The sequence below is a fragment of the Phragmites australis genome, chromosome 11, assembly GCF_958298935.1.
Source record: "Phragmites australis chromosome 11, lpPhrAust1.1, whole genome shotgun sequence".
Classification (NCBI taxonomy): Eukaryota; Viridiplantae; Streptophyta; class Magnoliopsida; order Poales; family Poaceae; genus Phragmites; species Phragmites australis.
The window spans coordinates 4,325,803-4,350,512 of NC_084931.1; the positions used below are offsets into that span (position 1 = coordinate 4,325,803).

At 42.2% G+C, this 24,710-nt stretch overlaps 3 protein-coding genes and 1 non-coding gene across 4 annotated transcripts; 3 read left to right on the forward strand and 1 right to left on the reverse strand.

Annotated features, from left to right (window-relative positions):
• The first annotated feature begins 1,872 nt into the window (after positions 1-1,872).
• On the forward strand, positions 1,873-1,944 carry TRNAP-AGG (transfer RNA proline (anticodon AGG)). Its single transcript has one exon. It is a non-coding gene; the product is annotated as a tRNA-Pro (tRNA).
• Positions 1,945-2,022: 78 nt separating this feature from the next.
• LOC133885189 (embryo-specific protein ATS3A-like) lies at positions 2,023-3,050 on the forward strand. The gene is made up of 2 exons (XM_062324863.1): positions 2,023-2,365; positions 2,466-3,050. The coding sequence occupies exons 1-2, from the start codon at positions 2,252-2,254 to the stop codon at positions 2,904-2,906; spliced, it is 555 nt and encodes a 184-aa protein (XP_062180847.1). The 5' UTR covers positions 2,023-2,251; the 3' UTR covers positions 2,907-3,050.
• Positions 3,051-15,995: 12,945 nt separating this feature from the next.
• Positions 15,996-21,175, forward strand: LOC133884398 (adenine nucleotide transporter BT1, chloroplastic/mitochondrial-like). The gene is made up of 4 exons (XM_062323794.1): positions 15,996-16,280; positions 16,392-17,294; positions 20,128-20,289; positions 20,400-21,175. Exons 2-4 carry the CDS (start codon positions 16,692-16,694, stop codon positions 20,868-20,870), a joined length of 1,236 nt encoding a protein of 411 aa, XP_062179778.1. The 5' UTR covers positions 15,996-16,280; positions 16,392-16,691; the 3' UTR covers positions 20,871-21,175.
• A 168-nt stretch (positions 21,176-21,343) lies between these two features.
• LOC133884399 (uncharacterized protein At2g34160-like) lies at positions 21,344-22,981 on the reverse strand. Its single transcript, XM_062323795.1, has 5 exons — positions 22,709-22,981; positions 22,557-22,605; positions 21,984-22,046; positions 21,754-21,818; positions 21,344-21,600 (listed from the first exon to the last, which is right to left on the reverse strand). The coding sequence occupies exons 1-5, from the start codon at positions 22,835-22,837 to the stop codon at positions 21,505-21,507; spliced, it is 402 nt and encodes a 133-aa protein (XP_062179779.1). The 5' UTR covers positions 22,838-22,981; the 3' UTR covers positions 21,344-21,504.
• Between the last annotated feature and the right edge of the window lie 1,729 nt (positions 22,982-24,710).

The following is a 24,710-nucleotide window of genomic DNA, read 5'->3' on the forward strand; positions in this document are numbered from 1 at the left end:
AGAGCTACTAATGTTCTATTGGCGCTCTGAAAACAGCTTAATAAAATTCCTGAAGATACAATGCAAAACTCAACATTAGTTTCTGGTGGAAGTAATGATCAGGCAAATTTCTTCTAAAAATCAAGTGGCTACAATGTGGTTCCAAAATCCATAAGTACCAGAAATCACCCTCTTGCCGAAGGTATCAGCCGAGTTCCACCTCCAAAAGCAAAGACAAAAGGCAGAACTCTGGAAAAATGTGAGGTTCGAGCATTGGGTGCAAAAGGTCCTAAATTATGCAGCTGGAATTATGGTATATGTGGTGCAGCAATAGACCATAATGCTGCAAGCTGCCCTGCAAATCCAAAGAATTTTGAGAGAATTGCTAAGGTTGGGTAGGTTAGGAAAAGAGGGAGGCCTAAAGGTAGTGGCAAAAAAAAAACTATGAAAGCCCCGAGGCGATCGCTCGTTGAAGATCTACATGTCACTTCCCGAAGAACTCAACGTGATATTTCAAGAATTGAGGAGGAATCAAATTTTGAGAAATTCATGTCAGATCAAGAGCTGTGACTCCGAATTTCACGTTTGTTCGTTTGTTGTAAGAACAACTGGAAAAACATACTAGCTATTATTGTTTATTGTGATTAATTGTAGCTAGGTAATTGAGGTTTTTATTCCAATTTCAATAACATTCACAACAATAAATTAGTTCCTATTTTAATGCTTGTTAATAAAAGAAAATAGGTTATTACTACAGTAATTCAGGTTATTATTTTTGTGGTATTAGCCGAAACCAATTCTACATTATCCCGGTTATTACTGTATTATATTCCGGTTATTGGTATATTATATTTTGATTATTACAAATCATTCGCTCCGGTTTTAATACATTAAATTTTTTGTAACGTTTCCTGACCAAAGAAATCTGGTTATTACTACAGTAATTCCGGTTATGTTTTCACGGTATTTGACAGAAACAATTCTACATTATTCCAGCTATTACTTTATTATATTCCACTCATTATTATATTTCATTCCAGTTAGTACAAGTCATTCGATCCGATTTTGACACCATGTTATTACGGCTTTGTATGTAAAGATTTCCGGTATCATGTTATGTTATTCAAATATACATGGATTATTACGGTTTATAGATAAATAATTTCTATTATTTATCATGAAAATAATATTTAGATTATGGTTTTACAAAGATGTCATTACACTTTTATTTATAAAAATTTTCAGGTTGTGATGAACAATTTTGGACGAAACATAATCTTTTTTTAACTGGAAGAGGAAATTTTAAAAAATAATATTCCATCGCCATTTTTTATAAAAAATACCATTTTTATATATAATCAACATATTTCTGGCGAGAATAAAAAAAAGAAGAGATTGTTTCGGTGGGAATTCCGACGGTTGGAACCATATTACACTTTCTGTAGTCATCTTTTGGTTTCCTTAGTGGCCGCCCATGTGACACTGCTCCAGTATGGATGGACCAGAAAGTGGTCAGCTCGTGGAATAGTTTTTCCGCATATAGCGCAGTAAATAGCATGGCACTATGCGAATGCCACATGTATACCACCACGGTGCCATCGTTGCTCACGCATTGCACGGAGTAGATAAAGCTGGAGTATATCAAGAGTTTATTTGGTAGAATTCTTCTGATCTAAATTTTTTAAGTAATTCTTTATATTAAATTTTATGATGGAGGTAATTAATTATATGAGGAAGGTGAATTAGAATAAACTAGTTTTTATTAGCTTCCAGCATATAGAATCACTACCGCGTAATTATTTTGAAAACTGAAAACTGCTCGTCAGGTTGTAAGGCCAGCGCGTGATATGCTATATGGTAAAGTGGTTTAAACACAAAATCAATATCAAGAACGGGCATTTGGTCTAGTGGTATGATTCTCGCTTAGGGTGCGAGAGGTCCCGAGTTCAATTCTCGGAATGCCCCCGTTCTTTTGTTCATGTTTTTTATTCCGAATGCCGAGCCTTCCCCTTTGCAACGGTGGATAGAGCGCGGTGCGTGTCCGCGAAGCTGGACCACCACCACTTGGACACGAGGCCCGTGCCGCCTGGCAGAGCAGCAAGAGAGCCGTCGGCGTCAGTCCTCTCGCCTGCAGCCAGTGTGGCAGGCCAGACGCATCTGGTCCCCGACACGCCATCGTCGCACTCGCACATATCCTTCGCCTGCCTGCCTACTTCACCGCCCGGCTGCGTCCCGCGTCCTTCGAGTTCCGGCGTTGCCATCACCGGCAATAATGGAGTTTCCCGGTGCTGCCGTGGCCGCGCGTCGTCTGGCGCCGCTGGTGCTCGCCGTCCTACTCCTTCTCGCGCCCCCTTCCTCCGTCGCGCTCGCCCGAGACAGCCGCACCGTGAGTTCTTGGACACAACGCATTACCTAGCAACTAGCTAGTGGTAGCAACCAGCGAGCTAACGTGTGGTTTATGCGTGGGCGGGCGCACCGTCGCACAGGCGGCGGCGGCGGCGGCCGGCGGGAGCGGGAGACGGGCGTGCACGTACACGCTGAAGGTGAAGACGAGCTGCGCGTCGCCGCGGCGGACGTCGGACGCCGTCAGCGTCGCGTTCGGCGACGCGTACCGCAACGAGGTCCAAGCGCCGCGGCTGCCCTCCGGTGGCAACGCGCTGGAGCGGTGCGCCACGGACACGTTCCGCGTCGCGGGGCCCTGCGGGTACGGCGTCTGCTACCTCAACCTCCGCCGCGACGGCCGCGACGGCTGGGCGCCCGAGTGGGTGCAGGTCCTCGAGCCGGGCCCCGGCGCCGCCAAGGCCACCTTCTACTTCGGCGACCCGCTGCCGGACGGCATCTGGTACGGCCACGACCGGTGCCCCAAGGCCGCGGCGACCACCGAGGTGCCGCGCGCCAACAACTCCTCTGCCTCGCCACAGGGCTGATCCGTCCTCTCCTCCCTGCCGGGGAGTGGGAGCGAGGTGCACGCGCATCTACGACGTCCCTCAATCCTCCATGGATTGGTGCGACGGCGGTGTACTTTTCTTCGGATCAACAAATAAATCTGCTTCCGTTTGCGTTTTTACCCCCATTCTTGCGTTCGGATCGGGATGGACACGGCTAATTAGCGCGCGCCACGACGCCAGCGCCCAATCTCCCGAAAGCGTCCCGTTCTTCTCTTTTTCGGAAATTAGTTAAAAATGTTTTCAGTAAAAGTTAATAAGGAAATTTGATTAAAAAAGTTTCAATCAAAAGTTAAAAAAGTTTTGAGCAAAAGTTATGAGAAGAGTTTGTTCAGAGGTTTAAAAAAAATTTCAGAAAAAAATTACCATATACCTATGTTACAGCTACAATAGTTCACGTGTTGGTTGCACGTTGTCACGTGTGGAAAGATTTTTGGGATCGGGATAGTAACGGTACAACTGCTGGTTTTTGCTGGATCTTGTTCTTACCCGTTAAACACGTAAAACATTTATATAGCTTATTTAGCGGACGAGAAATTAATCTTACCAGTTGAACGAGTGATATATGTATATAAATTTTATTTTTTTAATCTAACTTTTTTTTATACGGCAGTTTAAAAAAAATTGCACATTCATTTGACGAGAAATGTCAGTTATACAAATAGTTATTTGCAGTGGTTATTGTTTTGAAAATTTTGGTCCGATGTAAATTTATCGATATTTGTTTAGTTCTTCGATGTAAAATTGTATGAGTAATCTTTGATGTAAAATTTGTCGACATTTGTTTAGTTAGTGATGTCATCATCTATTTATGGTTAGGGTTCTTTCACGCAGTGATGATAAACCTTATGTTGCATGTAATATTTGTCAGCGTATGTAACCTTCGTACCGGGTTCTATGCTAATAGTGCTTCACAACTACAATTGTTCGAAAAAATAAATTTTGTATTCTTCACAACTACAAATTATTATGCATGAAGCAAGTATCGTACCTAAGCCGAGGACACGAAAACTCGAAGGAGCTAGGTCTGCAAAGTAAGGGTGTGTCACCCCGATGGTGGCGTAGAAGAGGTGACCAGCCCCGGTGAAGGAATGTCTCGCCGTAGTAGGGGTCAAATAGGAAGCCAGGGTCCAAGACGTCCTCGACGGGTCAACATCGAAGCTCGGACAAACCAGTGGGTGCGACGACTCGGTGAAGGTGGCGGACGGGCATGACGGGTTATGTGCTGACACTCATGGTCCCGTCGTAACGTTTGAGGACAAATTGTAGCTCATCGACTCGAAGACATTGGCCACATTACGGATAATGCGGCCAAACGTCGGGCTCATCTCCACCCTTGGGACCTCGCCGCCACTATCGAACCGCAGCTTCGACGCACGTGCCTCAGCATCAATCTGACACAGTATGTCCCTCTACAAAGGAAACATTCTGTTAATTAAATAGTTTTTTTACCATCTATTATAGTAAATACATACTGAAAGGAAAATGATGTCGCCTAGAGGGGGGGTTGAATAGACGTTTTTACAAAAATTCGTCCCCTTTTACCGTTGGTCTAAACTTGCAGCGGAATATAAACTAACGGGGTTTTCACAAGTGAAAAACCTAAATATGCTAGGCTCAACTAGTGCATAATCACCCTAAATAAGTATGGAAATTACAATCCTAAGGTGACAAAAATTACTCTAATCTAGCAAGAGATGGGCAATAAAACATAAATTGAAAAAGGTTGAAAACACTGTTCATATACCTGAAATTAATGTTTACTGGATACTCCGGTGAAGACCGGAGTCTCCGGGTTGTGCAGGTCTAGAATCTCCGGTAAAATTCGGATTCTGTACAGAACTGAGCACGAAACTGAATATAAAGGATGGGTAGAGAGTTCTAGCTCAAACCAAGTGATGTCGTGTGTTTCCAGAGATGATTACAAGTAGCTCCATGGAGAACCTACACTCAAATACACACAAAAAAGTAGATCGAACAATATGCACAAAGATTTGAACAAGAACTCAAAAGTAAAGAAACAAGAGAGGAGACACAAGATTTGTTTCCCGAAGTTCGGATTCACCATAGTGAATCCTATGTCTCCGTTGAGGAAGCTCCAACGAGCCGGATCTCTTTCAACCGCTTTCCTCGATCCACTCTTGATTTCTTTCCTTGCGGAGGCGAAATCGAGCCATTCACAAACTTTCCCGCGGCTCACTACAAGCACGGGAGCTCACCGGTGACACCTAGCCGACTAGGAGGCTTCACCTCCAAGAGTAACAAACGCTTCGAGAACTTCTTGTCAAGAACTCAAGTGCTCAAGATTGGATTTTAGCTCACATGCACTCAATCTTCCAATCACTCAACCCAACTCACTTTTTTTCTCAAATCACACACTAGAATGGAGTGGGAGATGTTCTTTTGGCTCTAGAAATGTGTTCTTTCGTGCCCCTTACAGCAGCCCCAAAGGATGGGGTGAGTGGGGTATAAATAGCCCACTTCAAAATACTAGCCGTTAGGCTCTTTTCTGGATATTACCGGAGTATCCGACCTACACCGAAGTCTCCGGCCACTCCAGGTATCGGAGAATCCGGTCTTCACCGGAGTCTCCGAGTACTGCACAACTGACCTCCGAAAAACGACGATAACTTTTGATCCCGGAATCCGATTTCGACGATTTTGGAGTCTATGGAAAGCTTATTCAGAGGCATACACATCCCAACTGAGTTCATGACCTAAAACACATAGAATCAAATTAGGAACACTCCAAAACCCATTTTGGACACTTCCACACTTTCCGCTTCGAACTCTTAACAAGAAACTCTCACTTTGGGTTTGGTTGGGAACTCTTGAGCACTGAGACGTGACAATTAGCTCACGTTGTATCCCTCTTAATAGTGCGGTATACCTATACTCAAATTCAAAGATAAAACTCGTTTGAACCACTTTGAGCTTTTGAAAAACTTTCAAGTACCGCTTCTTTTTTTCAAACCTTGAGGGTTGCCAACTTTCATATATTCTTTACTCCATCTCTTCTTGATTCTTCATATGATTGATGTGAATCATCCATAGCTTCCCATGGCCTCGCATGGTCCATCGGCGCAAAGCTTTTACTCGCTATTCACCACCGCCTTGGTCCTTCGGCGCCAACATTTATACCTTAAGTTATTTGATCTCCACAAGTAATTTATTAGCCTTCATGCATATTGTCAATCTTCATATAGAATCTAACCCCACTCACTCTTAAACACATAGCACACGGGTTAGTCCATAAAACTCTATTAACAAGTCATACCTTTAGTTACTTGATCTCCACAAGTAACTTAGCCTTCAACTTTATTGCCATTCTTATTGAGCTTCTTCTTCTTCTTATGAGCATCACTAAAATCTCAATGACTTTTGATGCAATTCTTTGAACTCATGATATTTCTCAAAGAATCCATGCTTCATCATTTATGCATCTCCTATGGAATAACCTAATAGCAATTCTCAATATGATTGTTAGTCCATAGGCATTGTCATCACTTACCCGAGCATCACCTAGAGCTTATTCATCTTGATGCATTTTCAATCTCCCTATTTACCTAGAGCTCATGCATATCTCTCATCCATGCATCACCTATGAAACAACCTACTAACAAACTCAACATCATTGTTAGTCCATAAGTATTGTCATTAATTACTAAAACCACACATAGAGGCTAGATGCACTTTCACATACTTGCATAGTGTTATTTGTACCTCAAGAGAATGCACCTAGTCCCTGTGCGTCGGGTACGTGTCGCGCACGTCTGCCACGTGGCGTGAAAGCTCAGCCGATGTGTAAATATGTACTCGCATAGTGTTATGCGTACACCTCATCAAAGTGTGGCTGATCCTCATCGACGACGTGCTTGACAGCTTGGTCCCATTCATCAACCCACCGTTGCACACGCGACGCAAACGTACTTGCGAAATGAGCCCCCTTCGTGTAAACCTGTAAAAATAAATATACGTGAAAACATGTGCAGAAGAGTGTCGAATGAAAATGCAATTACAACGTTACGCACCAACGTAGCCACTTGTAGCGGAACGCTTGGAACTTTTAGAACTGCCGCATCACGCGATGCGGTGCGTACTCCTTCACGTAGATGTCAAAGTTGAAGGCGCAAGTTGTGAGCCAGTACCCCCGATCACATAATCAGAGCACCGAAAGTCCAAGCGGGGCACGCTGATGTACCTCGGCCTTCGTGTACGGAGTCCTACGAACACGGTCCACCATCAGCTCATCGAACTGGTGAACAAAGTCCGAGTATGCGCGGTGTGGCTGCACGTTGGACCAACTCGGCTATACAACCAAACTAAGTTAGAGAAACAAAAATATATCCGTAATGAATATATACGTACACAAGTAGAATAGCACTCACCCTACGTCTGCATCACAAGGACCCCATGGTCGAGCCATCGACGTCGTTCGCAGCGAACTGGTACACGCTATGGTCGATAACGGGCCTGTTGATGTTGATGTGCTTGTACGACCACATATGAAGTAGCAGGGGACACCCGGTCAGGATCGCGTTGATGTCGGTCCTCATTCAGTCGTTGCACAGTCCGCGATACGTCGCAGTCAGCACAACTAAAGCCTAGCTGTATTGCGGGACCTCTTAGGGTCGACGTCTGCAACATCTCTGGTGTAGGGGATCATGCTCCTCGAGATCGTGTTGTCGTGAGTCTCGGTGAACATGACCCAACTGAATAACCACATGAGGTACGCCTTCAGGTAGCGGGAGACGTCCTCATTGCCTGCTTGAGGGTGGATGTTGTTAGCCTGTAAAAAAATGAACAAGTACCAATATCTTATTGCGTTAGTAACGTAATAGACATGAGAAAATAGTACGAGACATACGTACAATAAACTGAACAAGAAATGCCTTCGTCGGGTTGTGCTTCTCGGTCCCTGGAAAAGGTCGGAACAGGGATACGCCGTCCTTTCGTTCAATGATGGAGAAGCGGGCCAGCATCTCATCGCGCCAGCCCACGGCCACATCCCTAGCCCTAACAGTAGCACCCACACAAGGTAGGCCCATCAGGAGCGGGACATCCGCGAGCTTGGGCGTCATCTCGCCGCACGGGAGGTGGAACATGTGCATCTCGAGATGCCATCTGTCGACAAGGGCTACGAGGAGGTCCCTGTCGTACCTAAACCGCTTGGCTGCCTCCGAGGCCCCACCAACGTGTCCACCTCCACCAGCTGGCATAACGAAAATAGGCCAACAGGACGCAATCTGCAAACATAATACAGTTAGTGACGAATAACAATAAAAGTCAGGATGAAACGTTAAATGTAAAATGGACAAACCTCGGAATCCAACGGGAAAAGCAGTAAGTGCCCCGTATTGGTGTGATGGGTCCTTATAGATAGGCAATCCTCATGAGCTGCTGGCACACGAGGTTGTAGTACCAGGAGCTCCTTAGCCTGCATCACGATTCGGTACGAATGATACCTAACATCCACCTCAGGGTCAAGCAGCTTCGGGTGCGCCATACCTGCATGTTCCCATGTAATGTACATTTATATATGCAAAACAAACACAGAGTAAGAAGTATCAACCACTCTAGATCTATTCTAAACTGTTCTTTATTTATGAGAACTAAAGTGAGTAAACGTCCAACCAACCACTCTGCCGAGCAGCATTCTGATTTCTGAAGCGTGACCTTTCACTGCTCTCAGTTTGAAATGGACCATGATCGCAGTTCGGGGCCATACGATCCCGTTCAAAACAGGCCCAGTAACGTAAAAAAGGCCTTCCGAGTGTCACCGCTGCAAAACCATTTAAGAATTAGAACAGTGTACGGATGCATGTAAAATGCCCAAGTTCCAAAGCAAATCAGGATTCAGAGTAAGGATACGGTTCGAAAATTCGACGAAAACTAGTCGGATATCATGAAATTTGATCAAACCGGTGGGCTCTGAATTTGTGATGTGACCGAAATTCGTATTTGAATTTAAAAGGTTCAAATTGGATTTAAAAAATAAAAAATTCCTTTAAAAAAACTAGAGACAATTTTAAGACTATGTGAAAAAATTCAAAACAAATGTCATTTGCTTCAGGAATTATGTGCTCAAACATTGATGATTGAAAAAAGACCGTAACATGCCGAATATACAGTACAAATGGCCCGCTTCGGCTCAGCTTGATGGATAAAACGGGATGAGCTTATCCTCTTGCTCCTGAACCTCCGTGGCTCCCCGAGCAGCTTTAACCCCCCTGACCACCCGCCCACCTGGCCAGATGCGTCACCTGCCCGAGGAAATCCGCGAGTGCAAGGTCAAAAATCGCAACATATACGACACATACTGACCGACCTTCTCCAGTATTCATGGTTTTAGATGCAAAAACCGATATCCTGCCGACGAATTTTGAGTTAACCGCTTGGTAAGCCGCTAAAATAGTCCAATTTTTAATGTTATGCAGTCAGTTATTAGTTTGTGGTCCCGGGCAATTTAGTTAGGGTTCAATTTATTCAATATCGATCGCATTTTCTCCATATTCGCTCGTTATTCGTCGATTTGTGGTTGGTTATCAATCTTGTTCGGTCGGTTAGTGTTGGTTCCAAGTGGTTAGTGTCGGTTATGGTCCGTTTTTAGTTCATTAGGGTTTGTTAGTGTCGGATAACATTTGTTAACGCCTATTACTTGGTTTTGTTCAACGTTTATTTAGTGTTGCAAGCTAGTATATGTGTAAGTGTTGAAGATAATGTGAACTTTTGGAGTGCTAATAGAATGATATATGTTGTTTTGCAGTAATTGATGGCGGATAGAGATGTGGTGCGGGAGCACGGGGACAACTTGTACCCGGAGTTTAGGTGTAATTACTGCAAGAAGTAAAAGAGAGGTGTTGGTGCCACAAGGTTGAAAGAATATTTGGTAGGGCGCAGATCAAATGTTATAAGTTACAATAAGGCGACTCCAGATATGCGTGATTACTTCGGGCATGAGCTTGATAGTACAAAAGATAAGAAGAAGGGAAGGTCTGAGGAGAGACTTCAGAGGCAAGAGGCGGCTACCCACGTAGATTTGACAAGCGATAATAAGGAGATGGAAGAGAAACAAGTGTAGCATGCCATGGCTTAGCCTAGGAAGGAGGAAGAGATTCAGGAGGAGGACAGGTGATTCCTACGAGCAGGGAGGTGGCAGTGAAAGTGCAAGAGGAGGCAATATTTTAAAGATGATGCTTAGGAGGGCATCTTCAACTAGGGAGCCACTAAGTGTTAAAGATTATAATATTTCTGTAGCAAAATTCTCTGTGCAGCAGAGGATTGACATCGGGCTATGGAGTGTGAAGGGAAAGAATGCAAAGACACGCATAGTGGCTCGAAGAGCCCAACTTACCAAAAGTCTAATGATAACAGCTCAAATATAGATAGCGGTGACGATGACGATCAGGCAAGCAGTGCTCCTTCACACCCATCCTCTGCTGTTGTTCCCGTGCAGTCCACTTGTGAGAGTCAGTTTACTTATGCCACATAGGGCCAGGAACACGATGCATTATCCTCACAAAGGCATATCATATCGAGGCCGCATACATATTGTGCACAGGGTGGTCATAATGGACCATAAGATAGTGCGAGCTCTTACAACAACTATGGAATGAAGAGTAGTTTTGGATCATATTCATACCACTATCCTGCCCCCAACACTCAGTCACAACCTCCTATTCAGTGGGTTTATGAGTGACAAGACTCTGAGTTTTATACCATATTGCAAGGATAATGGCCAACTACTTCTGTATGGACGAGGTAAAATTGGGTAGAGTTTAAGACTGAGTTGCTATCTACATAAGGAATGATGCTCATGTCCATCGAGAAGTACAATACAACCAAATGTAATCACCTCGATAGAAGCTGATGGTACTAAAGCTGATGGTAATTTACTTTCTACAACTAATTTATATGCATAATATGGTATTATACTATTTTTTTCCCATCTCATAGGACGTGGAGTGGATACTATGAAAACTATATTTCAAATATTGATCATCATTTTGGTAAGTATTGATGGATGGATGCTAGTAATGTGCTATCTTGTGTGGTCTGCGATTGTGTTTCTAGCTTCTGTACGGACAATTCGATATATTCATTAATTTGAGATGCTACTTATGTAATGTATGGATACATTCGATATATTTGTTAATTCTATCTATAAACCTATCAAAACACAAAAAAAATAATATGTCCGTCGCGGAGTATTGAAAGGACAATGATGTCACCTAGAGGGGGGTCGTGAATAGGCGTTTTTACAAAAATTCAACCATTTTACCGTTGGCCTAAACTTGCAGCGGAATATAAACTAATGGGTTTTTTCACAAGTGAAAAACCTAAATATGCTAGGCTCAACTAGTGCACAATCACCCTAAATTAATGTGAAAATTACAATCCTAAGGTGACAAAAATTACTCTAATCTAGCGAGAGATATTCAATAAAACTTAAATTGAAAAATGCTGAAATCACTGTTCATATGCCTGAAATTACTGTTTACCGGATACTCCGGTGAAGACCGGATTCTCCGGGTTGTACAAGTCCGGAAACTCCGGTGAAGACCGGATTCTCTGGTTTCTGTACAGAACAGAGACCAAAAGTGAATATAAAGGATGGATAGAGAGTTCTAGCTCAAACCAAGTGATGTCGTGTGTTCCCGGAGATGATTCCAAGTAGATCCACGGAGAACCTACACTCAAATACACGCAAACAAGTAGATCGAACAATATGCATAAAGATTTGAGCAAGAACTCAAAAGTAAAGAAACAATAGAAGAGACACAAAATTTATTTCCCGAAGTTCGGATTCACCACAGTGAATCCTACGTCTCCGTTGAGGAAGCTCCAACGAGCCAGATCTCTTTCAACCGCTTTCCTCTCCAAGCTCGGTCACATTTGAGCTTGGCTTCCACTAACTTGATCTCTTCCCTTCCGGAGGCGAGATCGACCTTCACAAACTTTCCCGTGGCTCACCACAAGCACGGGAGCTCACCGGCGACACCTAGCCGGCTAGGAGGCTTCACCTCAAAAAGTAACAAACGCTTCGATAACTTCTTATCAAGAACTCAAGTGCTTAAGATTGGATTTTAGCTCACATGCACTCAATCTTCCAATCTCTCAACCCAACTCACTTTTCTTCTCAAATCACACACTAGAAAGGAGTGGGAGGGAGTTCTTTTGGCTCTAGAGGATGTTCTTTTCTTGCCCTTGCAGCAACCCCAAAGGATGGGGTGAGTGGGGTATAAATAGCCCACTCCAAAGAACTAGCTGTTACTGTTTTGACACACCTACCCCGGAGTTTCCGGTGAACACCGGAGTATCCGGTCTCAATTTCAAAAACGGCGTCAGAACGGTAACCGAACGTGTAAGAACTAGCCGTTATGTTCTTTTCTGGACTTTACCGGAGTATCCGGCCTACACCGGAGTCATCGGTCGGCACTTAACACAGAAAACAGCCCTGGAGACTTCCCGGAGTCTCCGGCCACTCCAAGTACCGGAGTATCTGGACTTCACCGGAGTCTCCCGCCATTCCAGGTACCTGAGTGTCCGGACTTCACCGGAGTCTCTGGCCACAGCACAGCTGACCTCCGAAAAACGGCGATAACTTTTGATCCCGGAGTCCGATTTCGACGATTTTGGAGTCTATGGAAAGCTTATTCAGAGGGCTACACATCCCAATTGAATTCATAACCTAAAACACATAGGACCAAACTAGGAACACTCTAAAACCCATTTTAGACACTTCCACACTTTCCGCTTCAGACTCTTAACAAGAAACTCTCACTTTAGGCTTGGTTGGGAACTCTTGAGCACTGAGACGCGACAATTAGCTCACGTTGCATTCCTTTTAATAGTGCGGCATACCTATACTCAAATTCAAAGATAAAACTCGTTTCAACCGCTTTGAGCATTTGAAAACTTTTAAGTACCGCTTCTTTCATTCAAACCTTGAGGGTTGCCAACTTCTATATATTCTTCACTTCATCTTTTCTTGATTCTTCATGTGATTGATGCGAATTACTCATAGCTTCTCATGGCCTTATACGGTCCATTGGCGCAAAGCTTCACTCGCTCTTCACCATCGCCTTGGTCCTTCGGCGCCAAGCCATTTGCTTGCCCTTCACCACCGGATAGTCCATCACAGTCGAGTCTTGCTTGCCCTTCACCGTCTTGCCATAGAAAACCACTTTGTATTCGACATCTTCAAGGAATTCACTTTTTCATATATGGAGTCCATTTTTGTTCTTCACTCTTGGCATATGTGATTTCAATTCAACTTATGCCTTCTTATAGATCCTAACCCCAACTCACTTTTAAGCACAAAGCACATGGATTAGTACATAAAACCTAAATGACAACATTTATATCTTAAGTTACTTGATCTCCACAAGTAACTTATTAGCCTTCACGTATATTGTCAATCTTCATATAGAACCTAACCCCACTCATTCTTAAACACATAGCACATGAGTTAGTCCATAAAACTCTATTAACAATCTCAACAACATTGTTAGTCCATATGTATTGTCATTAATTACCAAAATCACACATATGGGCTAGATGCACTTTCAAGTATGTCAGAAAGATACTGAGTTGGTTACGATTCATTTTTGGTAAACTTACCCCTTGATTGTAGGTTTTGTGCATGTTTAAATTTATTTTTATTCAAATTGAATTAAAAAGAGAATATCAAATGAAATTATAAAAATGCATATAAATGGAGCATTACAAATGAACTCACTTTTTCATCATATAACCTAGGGCTAGGAATAATTTTAGAAATTAGTCCATCACATAAGAAAAATATTAGTAAATTTTTCTAGATTTTTGGGAATTTATTTGAGATACTAATAATTGTTACAAGTTATAAAATAATTTTTTTTGGAGAATTTTAGTTTTAAATATATAAAGGTTTTTTTTGAATCCAATTAAAATGGGTTGCACATGGATTATGGAACACAAAAAAAAGTTTTAAAATTTTTGGATTAATAGAAGACCACCGTTTTGAAGAAGAGGGAAAACGAAATTCAAACACACTGCTGTTACTGTTCATGCGCGACACTGTTTACGACCGGTGTGGGCTGAATATGGCACTGTAGCCCTATTTTCGGCATATCGTGTGCCGAATACGGTGCTACAGTGCCATATTCGACATCCTATGTTCCGAATATGACTATTTTTAGGGTATGGTATACCGAAAGTTAATTTTCGGTAAATAAAGTGCCGAATACAGATGCTAAAATTGTAAATACGACGATATATTGTCTATTTCTGTAAATACATCACGTATGTTGTCTAATTTTAAAATTTTCTTTTAGGCTATCTCCAGTAGTAACTCTAAAAATTAGTTTTCTATAATACTATTATAACATCTCCTAACACTATTACAATATTCTCTATTTTTTTCATCTTCAACGGCTACCTATTTCTAACTTCCATTACTGTGCTGTTCCTCTCATGCTCTCTTTTCCATCAGCATATTTGCCTCTGCTCACACCCGCTGTATTCCTATTCACTGAAAACCGAAACTGTTGGAGACTGATGCCCCTGCTCCCGATAGGCAAAAGACGAATCTTTTCGTCGGCACATTTGTCGTCCCCGTTGGAGTCGGTCTTAAAACACACGTTCTAAATATTTTATGCGCCATGTACTTGAATTACTCGCTCGTTCGTCGTTCCAAACTCGTGTTCATTCGCCCGTGACATGTGTCAGACCGATTGGACAGACGCCGACCGATTCAAACCACATGAGCAAGAAAAAGGGGAGAGAGATAGGGAGAGAGAGAGAGAGAGAGAGAGAGAGAGAGACAGGAATGGCCTTTGGCAGCTGAACGCAGAGAGAGGCACACGTCTAGCCACCACGTGGCACGTAGCGACAAGAGCAGTATTATCCGGTTCTATTCTTGCATGCCTCGCTGTTTTTCTCTCTTGATTTTTCTTGTGATGGATGGTTTGGAGCGGTTAGGGCGTGGCACGGCTGAATCTACCGTGGAAGTGCAGAGATGCAGCCGAACAAAATTCAGTTTAGTGACAGCGATTGAATTTATTGTTGTAATATGTCTAAGTGAATATCGAGCATTACAACTATAATCTTACAATTAGTTTTCAGTAGTTAGCACATATTATGAATTGAGCTAGGAATGTGAGGTAGTAAAGAGTATGTAAAAATAAAGTTATTTTATGACATATTATATGAAGTAAAGAGTGGTAGTAAAGAGTGGTTGCTAATTTGTGTAGGAACACCATCCAAGCTATTTTATGACATATTATATGAAGTATATAAATTTATGAGAAACTATTCTATTTTTATTAGATGTTGAAATTCTCCAGGTACAATCATAGGTCTAGAAATTTTTCTATAACGTTGTTGCATTGCAATTGGAGCCTAAGCAAATGAAACAGGAAGTTTTTTTTGCCACTAAGCAATGATGACATTTCACTTTTGTTTTTTTCCCTCTCAGCTAGTACAAATGAGTGACAGAAGTGAGATGATTTTTGGCTTAGTGACAAATAGTAGACCAAAATAATTCCTTTGTGGCAAAAAAACGCTTAGTACCATTTCTAGGTCATGATACAATGGCTTTTGATCTATTTTTTTGAGAAATTGATTTTTAAAAATAATTTTATGATTAAAAATGATTATTTAGGGTAAATTTTATGGAGAAAATAATTCTGTGAGAATAAATGATTTAGATGAAGCAGATTTTTTTTCAGCTGCCATATAGTTCATTTAAAAAATCACTTTTAATTTAAAAACTACTAACTACAGTTTAACAAATCTCCTCTAACTTTATTAAAAAGCTAGTTTGGAAGCTCTGTAAAACTTGCGTAACTGTCATGTGAATATGTGATATTGTCTCGCTTACCAACCATCTCAACGACAAATATTTATGCGATATTTATTTGAGTGCCTTCTTCCACCCACCCAACGCACCATCATTGACCAAGATCCAAGCAAAGATCCAACAAATAATAACGTGGTGGCTGCTGTCTACGGTCTACCCTCACTCACCCGTCACCGTCAGCCTTTCACCGCTTCGCGAGCATAAATTTGTAAAGAAAAAAGAAATTTTCTAGTCCCAGTTCTTGACTTCTTGTGGTGAATCACGGAACAGTAGGAGCACAGCTAGAGTGTTACAATCACTTGAATGGAGGACGAGGAGAAGCAGTAGCAAGTCAAGAAAAAGGCAACAAAAGTGCGTCGCGTTGGTGCTGCCGCTTTCGACTCCCTCCCTGACCCGCTGCTCTCCCTCCTCTCCCGCGGGGGCGGGGGCGGGGGCGGGGGCGGCGGCGGCGGCGGCCAAGAAACGCAAGGCGAGGTAAACGAGGAGAAAAAGGCGCGCTTGATTTCCAATCTGTAAGTTGATAATCGCCACCGCTCCCAGTCCAACGCCAGCGTAATTTCCAATCACGCCGGAGAAAAAAAAAAGCCTCATCTTTAGTTCCTTACCCTTTCCTTTTGTTGCAGATTGATTCTTTACCAATTGTGTTGCCATTCCTGTTCGTTGGGTGTGGGGTTTGAGCCTGGAAATCGGTTCTTTTCTGCGCTAGTGGAGTGGATTTGGACGGGTGCCGCTGAAAAAAATAGCACTTTTTCCTGCCCAAGATTCTCCTCTCCGCTTCTTTTCCACGCCACGCCTATTGAATCAATTGCCGTCGGCTTCCTTTTCGCAGCAGGCAGCACAAGTTCTTTGTAGTTGGTCCTCTTGTAGGTGAGGGGCCGGCACAACACCCACATCCTGTTGATTCAAGAAACCAGGCCGCGCCGATGAGCAGGAAGAGCGGCGGCGCGCGAATGCAATGCGCTGAGGCGGCGGCGGCGGCGGATTGGGCCTGCTGCTTCCTAGCCCTCCCACCGGCGGCACCTTACGGCGTGGATGGTGATGCTAGGTTCAACCTCTCATGGACCCTCCACCAGTCCTTCCACCCGCCCACCGGCCTCTTCGCCAGCATGGGCCAGCAGGTAGGGGTCGGATTCCCTGGGTCTTCCTCTAGCCCCCCATCGCCGGACACTCCAAGGGACCCGTACATGAAGTACGTCTCACCGGAGGTTGGGCACCGTGTTGTTGAGACACCTCTGCCAGGGGAAGGTGAGGAGTTGAGGGAGAAGGGGAATAAGAAAGTTGTGAAGCTCAAGATTAAGGTTGGGAATCGTCACCTCAAGAGGCTGATCAGCGGGGCAATCGCGGGCGCGGTGTCGAGGACTACTGTCGCGCCTTTGGAGACTATTAGGACACATTTGATGGTTGGGAGTAATGGGAATTCGACGACGGAGGTGTTCCAGTCTATCATGAAGCATGAAGGATGGACAGGGCTATTCCGTGGTAACTTTGTCAACGTCATCCGAGTAGCGCCAAGCAAAGCAATTGAGGTGAGAAACTGATCCATGATTCCAAAATTCAGCATCATTAGTCCTACTTGCAGTTCATGTTCACTTCCTTGCTATGTTTCCACCTATTGACACAATGCAATGTCTAAATTTCCCCATGCTTGAAGCATATGTGGCAAAACACTTAGGTTTATCATTCAGATAAGCATAAGCTAAGACCAATAGGATAGCATACTTTTGTTGGTGTTTTAGGCTTAAGTACCATCTACAAGAAAAACTATTACTAGTTTTTTTCGCCCTTTTAGCCTGTCTTAGACATATCAAGAATAATCTACCTTTTCATTATTGGAAACTTAACGGTTAAGACTTATAACCTGAGTTTATCAAAACATTTTTTTTCAGTTTTCCTTAGGTAGGTTGTACGTTACTAGGATCTTCTTGCACCATTGACTTCAAGCTAGTATAAGCATTGATTAACGTCATATATAAAAGAGGGAACATATCAACTGCAACCACCGGTTATGGTGCAATCATGCTTACATTCTGTTTGGGCATCAACATGAAAAACTTTTGCAAAACAAAATTCTAATGTAGTTCTCAATCTACTCTTCCTGTGAATAAAATTTGAATTTCAGAATCGTTCTTTGTGAAGCGTAAAAAAATAATCAGAAATCGTGACAAATAATAAAACAAAAAAAGAAAAAGAAAAAGACAAATGTTATTCACCACGAACTTATCTGTTTTGTTTCTTAGAACTTATTTTGAGTTTGAAAGTGAAATTATAAACAGACCTGGAAATATTAATATTCTAAAGTAGCAATCATTTTTGAGTGAATTGCATAAACCTACAAGTATCGTGCCATTTGTAACACAAAACTACAAAGAATTGTGTCCAGTAACATAAAACTACAAGTATTGTGCACTAATTTCACACAAAACCCGATTTTAATTAGATTCACCCAAAAATTGTCTTATGTTTCTCCAAAAATCCTAGAACATTTTGTATGTGTTCCTTAATCCATGTGCAACTCATTTTAATTGGATTCACCTAAAAAGCTTGTGTAGAATTTCAACTAAAATTCCACAAAAGGGCTATTTTTTAACTTCTAAAAATTGCTAGGGCTTCAAATAAAATTCCAAAAATATGGGAAAATTCACTAATATTATTTTTGTATGATGGACTAATTTCTAAAATTATTTTCAGTCCTAGGTTATATGGTGAAAAAGTGAGTTCCTTTGTAATGCTTCATTTGAGGCCCTAACAACTGTTAGGAGTTATAAGAGTAGCACTACATAGACTTTTTGGATGAATCCAATTAAAAAGGTTGCACATGGATTATGGAACAAGCACAAAAGTTCTAGGATTTTTGGAGAAATATAAGACCATTTTTTAGGTGAATCTAATTAAAATCAGATTTTGTGTGAACTTAGTGCACAATACTTGTAGTTTTCTGTTATTAGGCACAATACTTGTAGTTTTATGCAATTCACTCATCATTTCTTGTTTTGAAAATTTTCATATTAATTGGGTACACAAAACTAAAGTCAAATTTGAGGTTTATACGCCTTGGAGTCGTTTGCAATTTACCTTAGATATAGGCAATTGAATTGCTCTTTTCTCTTTTCATGGTAGCTGCTCAAGCTGGTATGAAAATAGCAATCTGACAACGAAATTCCTACTGAATTTGGGGAAGAACACAGAAATCGCAGACGAACGAGTTCGGCAGAAAGATAAAGAACAAGACAGCTAAGAGATAACTAGGAATATTCTAGCATATGATTAGTCTGCTTAATCCATTCCAATCTGTTCTGAGGCTTATATGCCTGCCTCCATGATTACATGAGCTTAATAGTTCGATAAACGCGATTACAAACAATAGTGTTTACCGACAATACATGTAATTAGATGCGGTAAAAGAAGGTTTTGACAGGAGCCGTCCTATCCATTTCAACGGTCCCTGTAGCCTTATTCCTGGTGCAAAGTGAAGTCGATGAACCGTTATTCTTCCCGCCGTCTTCTGTTGCTGAGCCGGTTCAATCGTTTCAGCACCTGATAACTCTGAACTTTGCCTGAAATTCAGAGGTCTGACAAAGTGTCTTGAACAAGTCTCTGGACTCCACAAACTTGTGGAATTAACTACTTACGGTTTATTTAAACAAGGTGCAAGCATGGTGTTTGTTTGCTCTCCAATGAACTAACTTTTTGTATAGTGGAAAAGATTGTAAAAGATATCAGTGCCATCCTGATGCCAATAGGAAAGAATTATGATTTCATTTTTGTTGTTTTTACTGCTTCGATAGCCTTCATGCAATTATATCACTTGAACATTTCCTAACTTAGTTTTCTTAAAAAAGAATGGATGAAAGCAGAGCTTGAACCTTCTATTTGGTCCCACTCAGCCAGTAGAAATTATGCGTTCATGCATGGTCAGCGTGCTTGGTGCTCACAATGTCATCACCCCCTCCCTTTCCTGCAGCCGCATTTTTTTTTAACTCAATGACAGTGCTCTGTGACCTTTAATATCTCCTAAGGACATTAGATGTTTAGCCTTGTCTTATTGTAAGACTGAGTGGCCTAGTAGACATTTGAAAATTAGCACTATACAAATGTGTAGGTGTTCCATGGATGGCCTGTGCTGCTTTTTTTTTCCTAGTTGTATTTGTTACCTGCTTTGTACGTCTTAGATGGGCTTAAGGGTTTCATAGTTAAAGATACCATCCGATGCTTTGTGAATCTGGTAATGTTGGCATGATAATAATGATAATATATTGATGGTCCTTGTAGGATAGTTGGATAGACATACATAGTTGCGTGTTCTGGCATCAAAATATCTGAATGCTTGTTTTGATTATTTTTTTGGGGTTTATTTTGCAGCTTTTTGCTTTTGATACAGCTAATAAGTTCTTGACCCCCAAATCTGGGGAGGAACAAAAGGTCCCAATCCCTCCTTCACTAGTGGCAGGGGCATTTGCCGGTGTCAGCTCAACGCTGTGTACATATCCTCTGGAATTGATTAAGACACGATTAACTATACAGGTTAGTGCTATCCCACAAGGAAGATATGGTTGCCTGAAACTGCTAGACTTAACTTTCTTACTGAGGTGAAACGCATGATAGGCTATAATGGTTGTTCTCTAATTCTGCAGAGAGGTGTGTATGATAACTTCCTTGACGCGCTTGTCAAAATCGTTCGTGAAGAAGGGGCTACAGAGCTCTACAGAGGCTTAACTCCGAGTCTCATCGGAGTGGTGCCATATGCTGCAACCAACTACTTCGCCTATGACACCCTTAAGAAAGTGTACAAGAAGATGTTCAAGACGAACAAGGTCGGCAATGTTCCAACCCTGCTCATTGGATCCGCTGCAGGAGCTATCTCAAGCACTGCTACATTCCCTCTCGAGGTCGCACGCAAGCACATGCAAGTTGGAGCTGTTGGTGGCAGGAGGGTTTACAAGAACATGCTTCATGCTCTCCTGAGCATTCTTGAGGATGAAGGGGTTGGGGGCCTTTACAGAGGGTTGGGGCCGAGCTGCATGAAGTTGGTGCCTGCTGCTGGGATTTCGTTTATGTGCTACGAGGCTTGCAAGAAGATACTGATCGAAGAAGAGGATGAGTGAAGTGCATTCAGATGTGTCCTCAGTTTTGCGACATTCTGAGAGTGGGTGTCTTTTGGTGTTTCTTTGAATCAACTAGTGCTGGAACTGGATGAAACACATGATATGAGGTTGCAGCACGAGTTCTTAACCCTTTTTGTATTCAGTTTGATCTGATAAATTTACCTCTTCCCAGATTTACTTTCGGATACTACATGCGCAGAAAGCATGTTTTTAGAAAACTCATTGCTGGGATGTAGAAATTATTGAAATGCCATTGGCAATCACAATTGACAAGTGGTCAAGCAGCAACTAATCTGTATTCTGTACGAAGCTGTAGAGTGCATGAATTCACTTATCTATGTTCTTGGCTTTTTAATCTTGCAATTAACTCAACACGGTATCAAACAATTCTTACAGATTAATATGTACGATATCATAACAGTGCACTGCTCAGTAACACCACCAAACAAAAAATAACCATTGCACATAGACACTACTCAAAGCACGACAAATGGAATAAATCAAATAAATGTTCCAAAAATGCCACACCCAAACAAGTGACACACCAAAACACATCCATCATCATGCACCAGCATCACCCAATTTAACAAAAGGAGGGAAAAGGATAAAAAAGGCAAAGAAGTCTCTAGAACTTTTAGGTCTGCTCCTCGCCATCGCCCACGGCCGCCTCTCCAGCGGCAGCGGCCATCAACTCATCGAAGTTGTCAGTTTTTCCCAACACTATCTCAATCTGTAGACAGAGCTCGGTGTCAATATTTTGCGATCAGAGGTGTCAATATTTTGCGATCAGAGAACGATGTCATATGAAAACTGAACAAATCAGCAAAAGCAACAGGTTGGTTTATATCATCAGAAAGTGTACAGGGGTGTAAATTGTTCAAACCTTAGCCTTTTGGAGCGACCGGCCTCTCATTTCGTCATTGATTTCAACAGTGGATGTCCTAATCTCTACACAGGTTAAGGGGGTAAATAAGAAAAAAAATTCAGAGCATAGGTATGATGAGGGTTGACGAGCAACAGTAACATAAATATTGAGACAGCTGAGATTATCTCGGTGTAATTATATATTTACATGTATGTTGGAACGATGAAGAAAGAAAGATTAGTTCATACTCTTCTCAACAGCAAGACCATTGTTCTTCAGAATCTCAGCAATGGTGACAACTGTAGATATCGCTGCAGGCAAATTAAACAGCACTGTTAAGTGTTAACTATCTTTCAAACAGATTTCAATTCTAGATCAGCTGTTGAAACTTATTGTGTGAACTCTCAGCTCGCACAATGTAGAAAAGATTTATTCAAGGGAGCAGAATGCCGAAATATGTTCTTCCATGCTTATGAACAGTGAAAAAGGACTTAATTATCTTGCTTAACATGTCTGCGCTAATATGTCAATATAATTGGCAACAATTTCGGCCATCCAAACATCTTAATGTGAAGACGATAACAACCTAAAAATCATAGTTTCGTATCTCGTAATTCGATCGAAATCATGCTGCACTGTAGAGTTTACACGGTGCGACACTAGTTGCAACTTGTAACAACAAAAGGTAATAACTTTGGAGAAGGAAATATTCAGATTTGAGAGATCATAACAAGTCTTTCGCGCAGAGACAGAATTATGTGATCTCATTTTCAGATGAATTAAAGGATCAAGAGTGCAACAAAGAGGATGAGGAGGCGCACCCAGCCCGAGCGCGGAGAGCTCGACGTCGCCGTGCTGCTGCATATACCTCTGCACAACACGAAAGAAATCATCAGCACCACCTCCCGCCGAAGAAATCCCCATTGGAGAGGAAGGGACAGAGGAAACCCAGGGCCGATCGATTGGTCGATACCTTGGCGAGGTTGACGTAGAAGAAGAGCGGCTTCTTGGAGCTGGACACCTGAATCCGGTTGCCGCCGGCGGCCTTCTGCTGCTGCGCGTCGCCGCCCGACTGCGACGCCGCTGCCGTGTCACTAGACATGGTGAGAACTAGCGATCGATCAACCAATCGATCAATCAGAGAACGTTTGCTCTTCTGGCAGGATTGGATTGGGTTCTTGGTGGCGGTGGTGATATTGATGGCAGCCTCGGATCAGGGGAGAAGGCGAGACGGAAGGGGAGCGGGTCAGACGAGGAGACAGATACCGAGTCCGTTCCGTTCCCGCGTCCGTTTGGGCTTTGATGGGCCAGGACCACCAGACAGCAGAGCACCAAGGGCCGGCCCAACACAAAGTGGCCCGTGGGTCGAAACAGTATCAAACTCCCTTTTTTATATTTATATTTTTCAAATTTTAGAAAAATAGGCACACGTTTTAAAGAATGGCAAGAATAAACTTCTGTCGCCCGCTAAAAACCTATCGCACTTCCACCGTGGCTATCCATTTAATTTTTTCCGTTCGATCGTAGGGCCCACTACCTATCGTCTGTTGGAAGGATGATATATATCTATTCTTGCAAAATTTTGAAATGGATGTCTTTTTTAAAATTTGAAATTTGGAAATATAATAATAAAATATTCCTGATTTTAGTAGGGAAGATTCGTAAATTTGACGAGAAAGGAAACGTGCCCTACAATTTTTGAGAAACCTAGGGAACAATTATTTTCCCTAGATTTCCGCAGGATATTAGTCTCGCTGACATGGCAAGGCTGGCTTACGTGGAAATGTTCTTTCACGGGTTTATTGTTTGGTGGGGAAACATGGACTCAAATTTCTCCAAGGGTTTCCCCTCTATGGAACATTTAAATATGATTTCTTTTCTCCTCTAGCTCCTAGCAAAACACTTTCCACAGAGGAACTGTGGATTCCTTAGGCCTGTTTTGGGACAGCCCAATCCAAGCGGAATCACAGAGATCTAGATGGGATTGGGCTGTCCGAAAACAGGCTTACATAGTTATGGACTCATTTGAAAACGCGAGAATTCCATGAGAATCACATTATTCACTCAAGCTCATCACTGAATTAACCACATAATATACAAGACGTGAGATATTTTCTTAGGATTTTCTGGGAGATTCCTTGTCTTATAACCAACATTGTTCATGTGGCCTGTAAGTCTATATACATCATGTGGATTACACACCAACGCTCCTTTACTTCTCTATTGCTCCCTCCATTTCTTTTTACATAGCGTATTAAGAGTTGAGAACGTCTTTCAAAATATACTTTGACTATTAATTTTTCTTACAATATATTATCAATTGCTATGAAACTAATATCTTATTAAAAAATATGAAATATAAATCTATTGATACATCTTTTGTATACTTAACAATAGAGTTAATGAAGAAATTTTTTATGCAGGGAACAATAGAGCACTAAATGAGTTGTACACTATAAATTACGAAATGTGTATGTCAGGGTCTAACGGCATCTGAGATGAGGAAGACTATCTTGATAGTAAGAATTAACCATAGTTTACCCGAGAGCGAAACCATTGCCATCCAGATATACAACTTCGAACAAGCAATTGTACGCGACAACCCATGGGGGCGATCGGTGAGAAATGTTGGATATTACCAAACCTCAACAACAATTATGGAGGACAGATGTAGCAGTACATCGATCATTAACTCATGGCGATCAAGTGAATTAGTAGGTTCCTTTCGCGATAAAATGTGGTGCAGAGCCAGGTTGGGTACATATGGTGTAGCCTGTGCTTGGAGGAGTACGCGGACAAAGAGCTCCTAGACATTAGTTCTTTCCTTATTGCCATCGCCTCCATGAGACATGTGCCAGGAAGTGGATTGGAGGAGGCGCCTTCCAGGTGCAGATTTCCGCCTACAAGGAACAGATTGCTATTTGGTGAGAAAATCGAATTGTGGATTTGGCAACAGAGCGCTACAGCCAATCCCA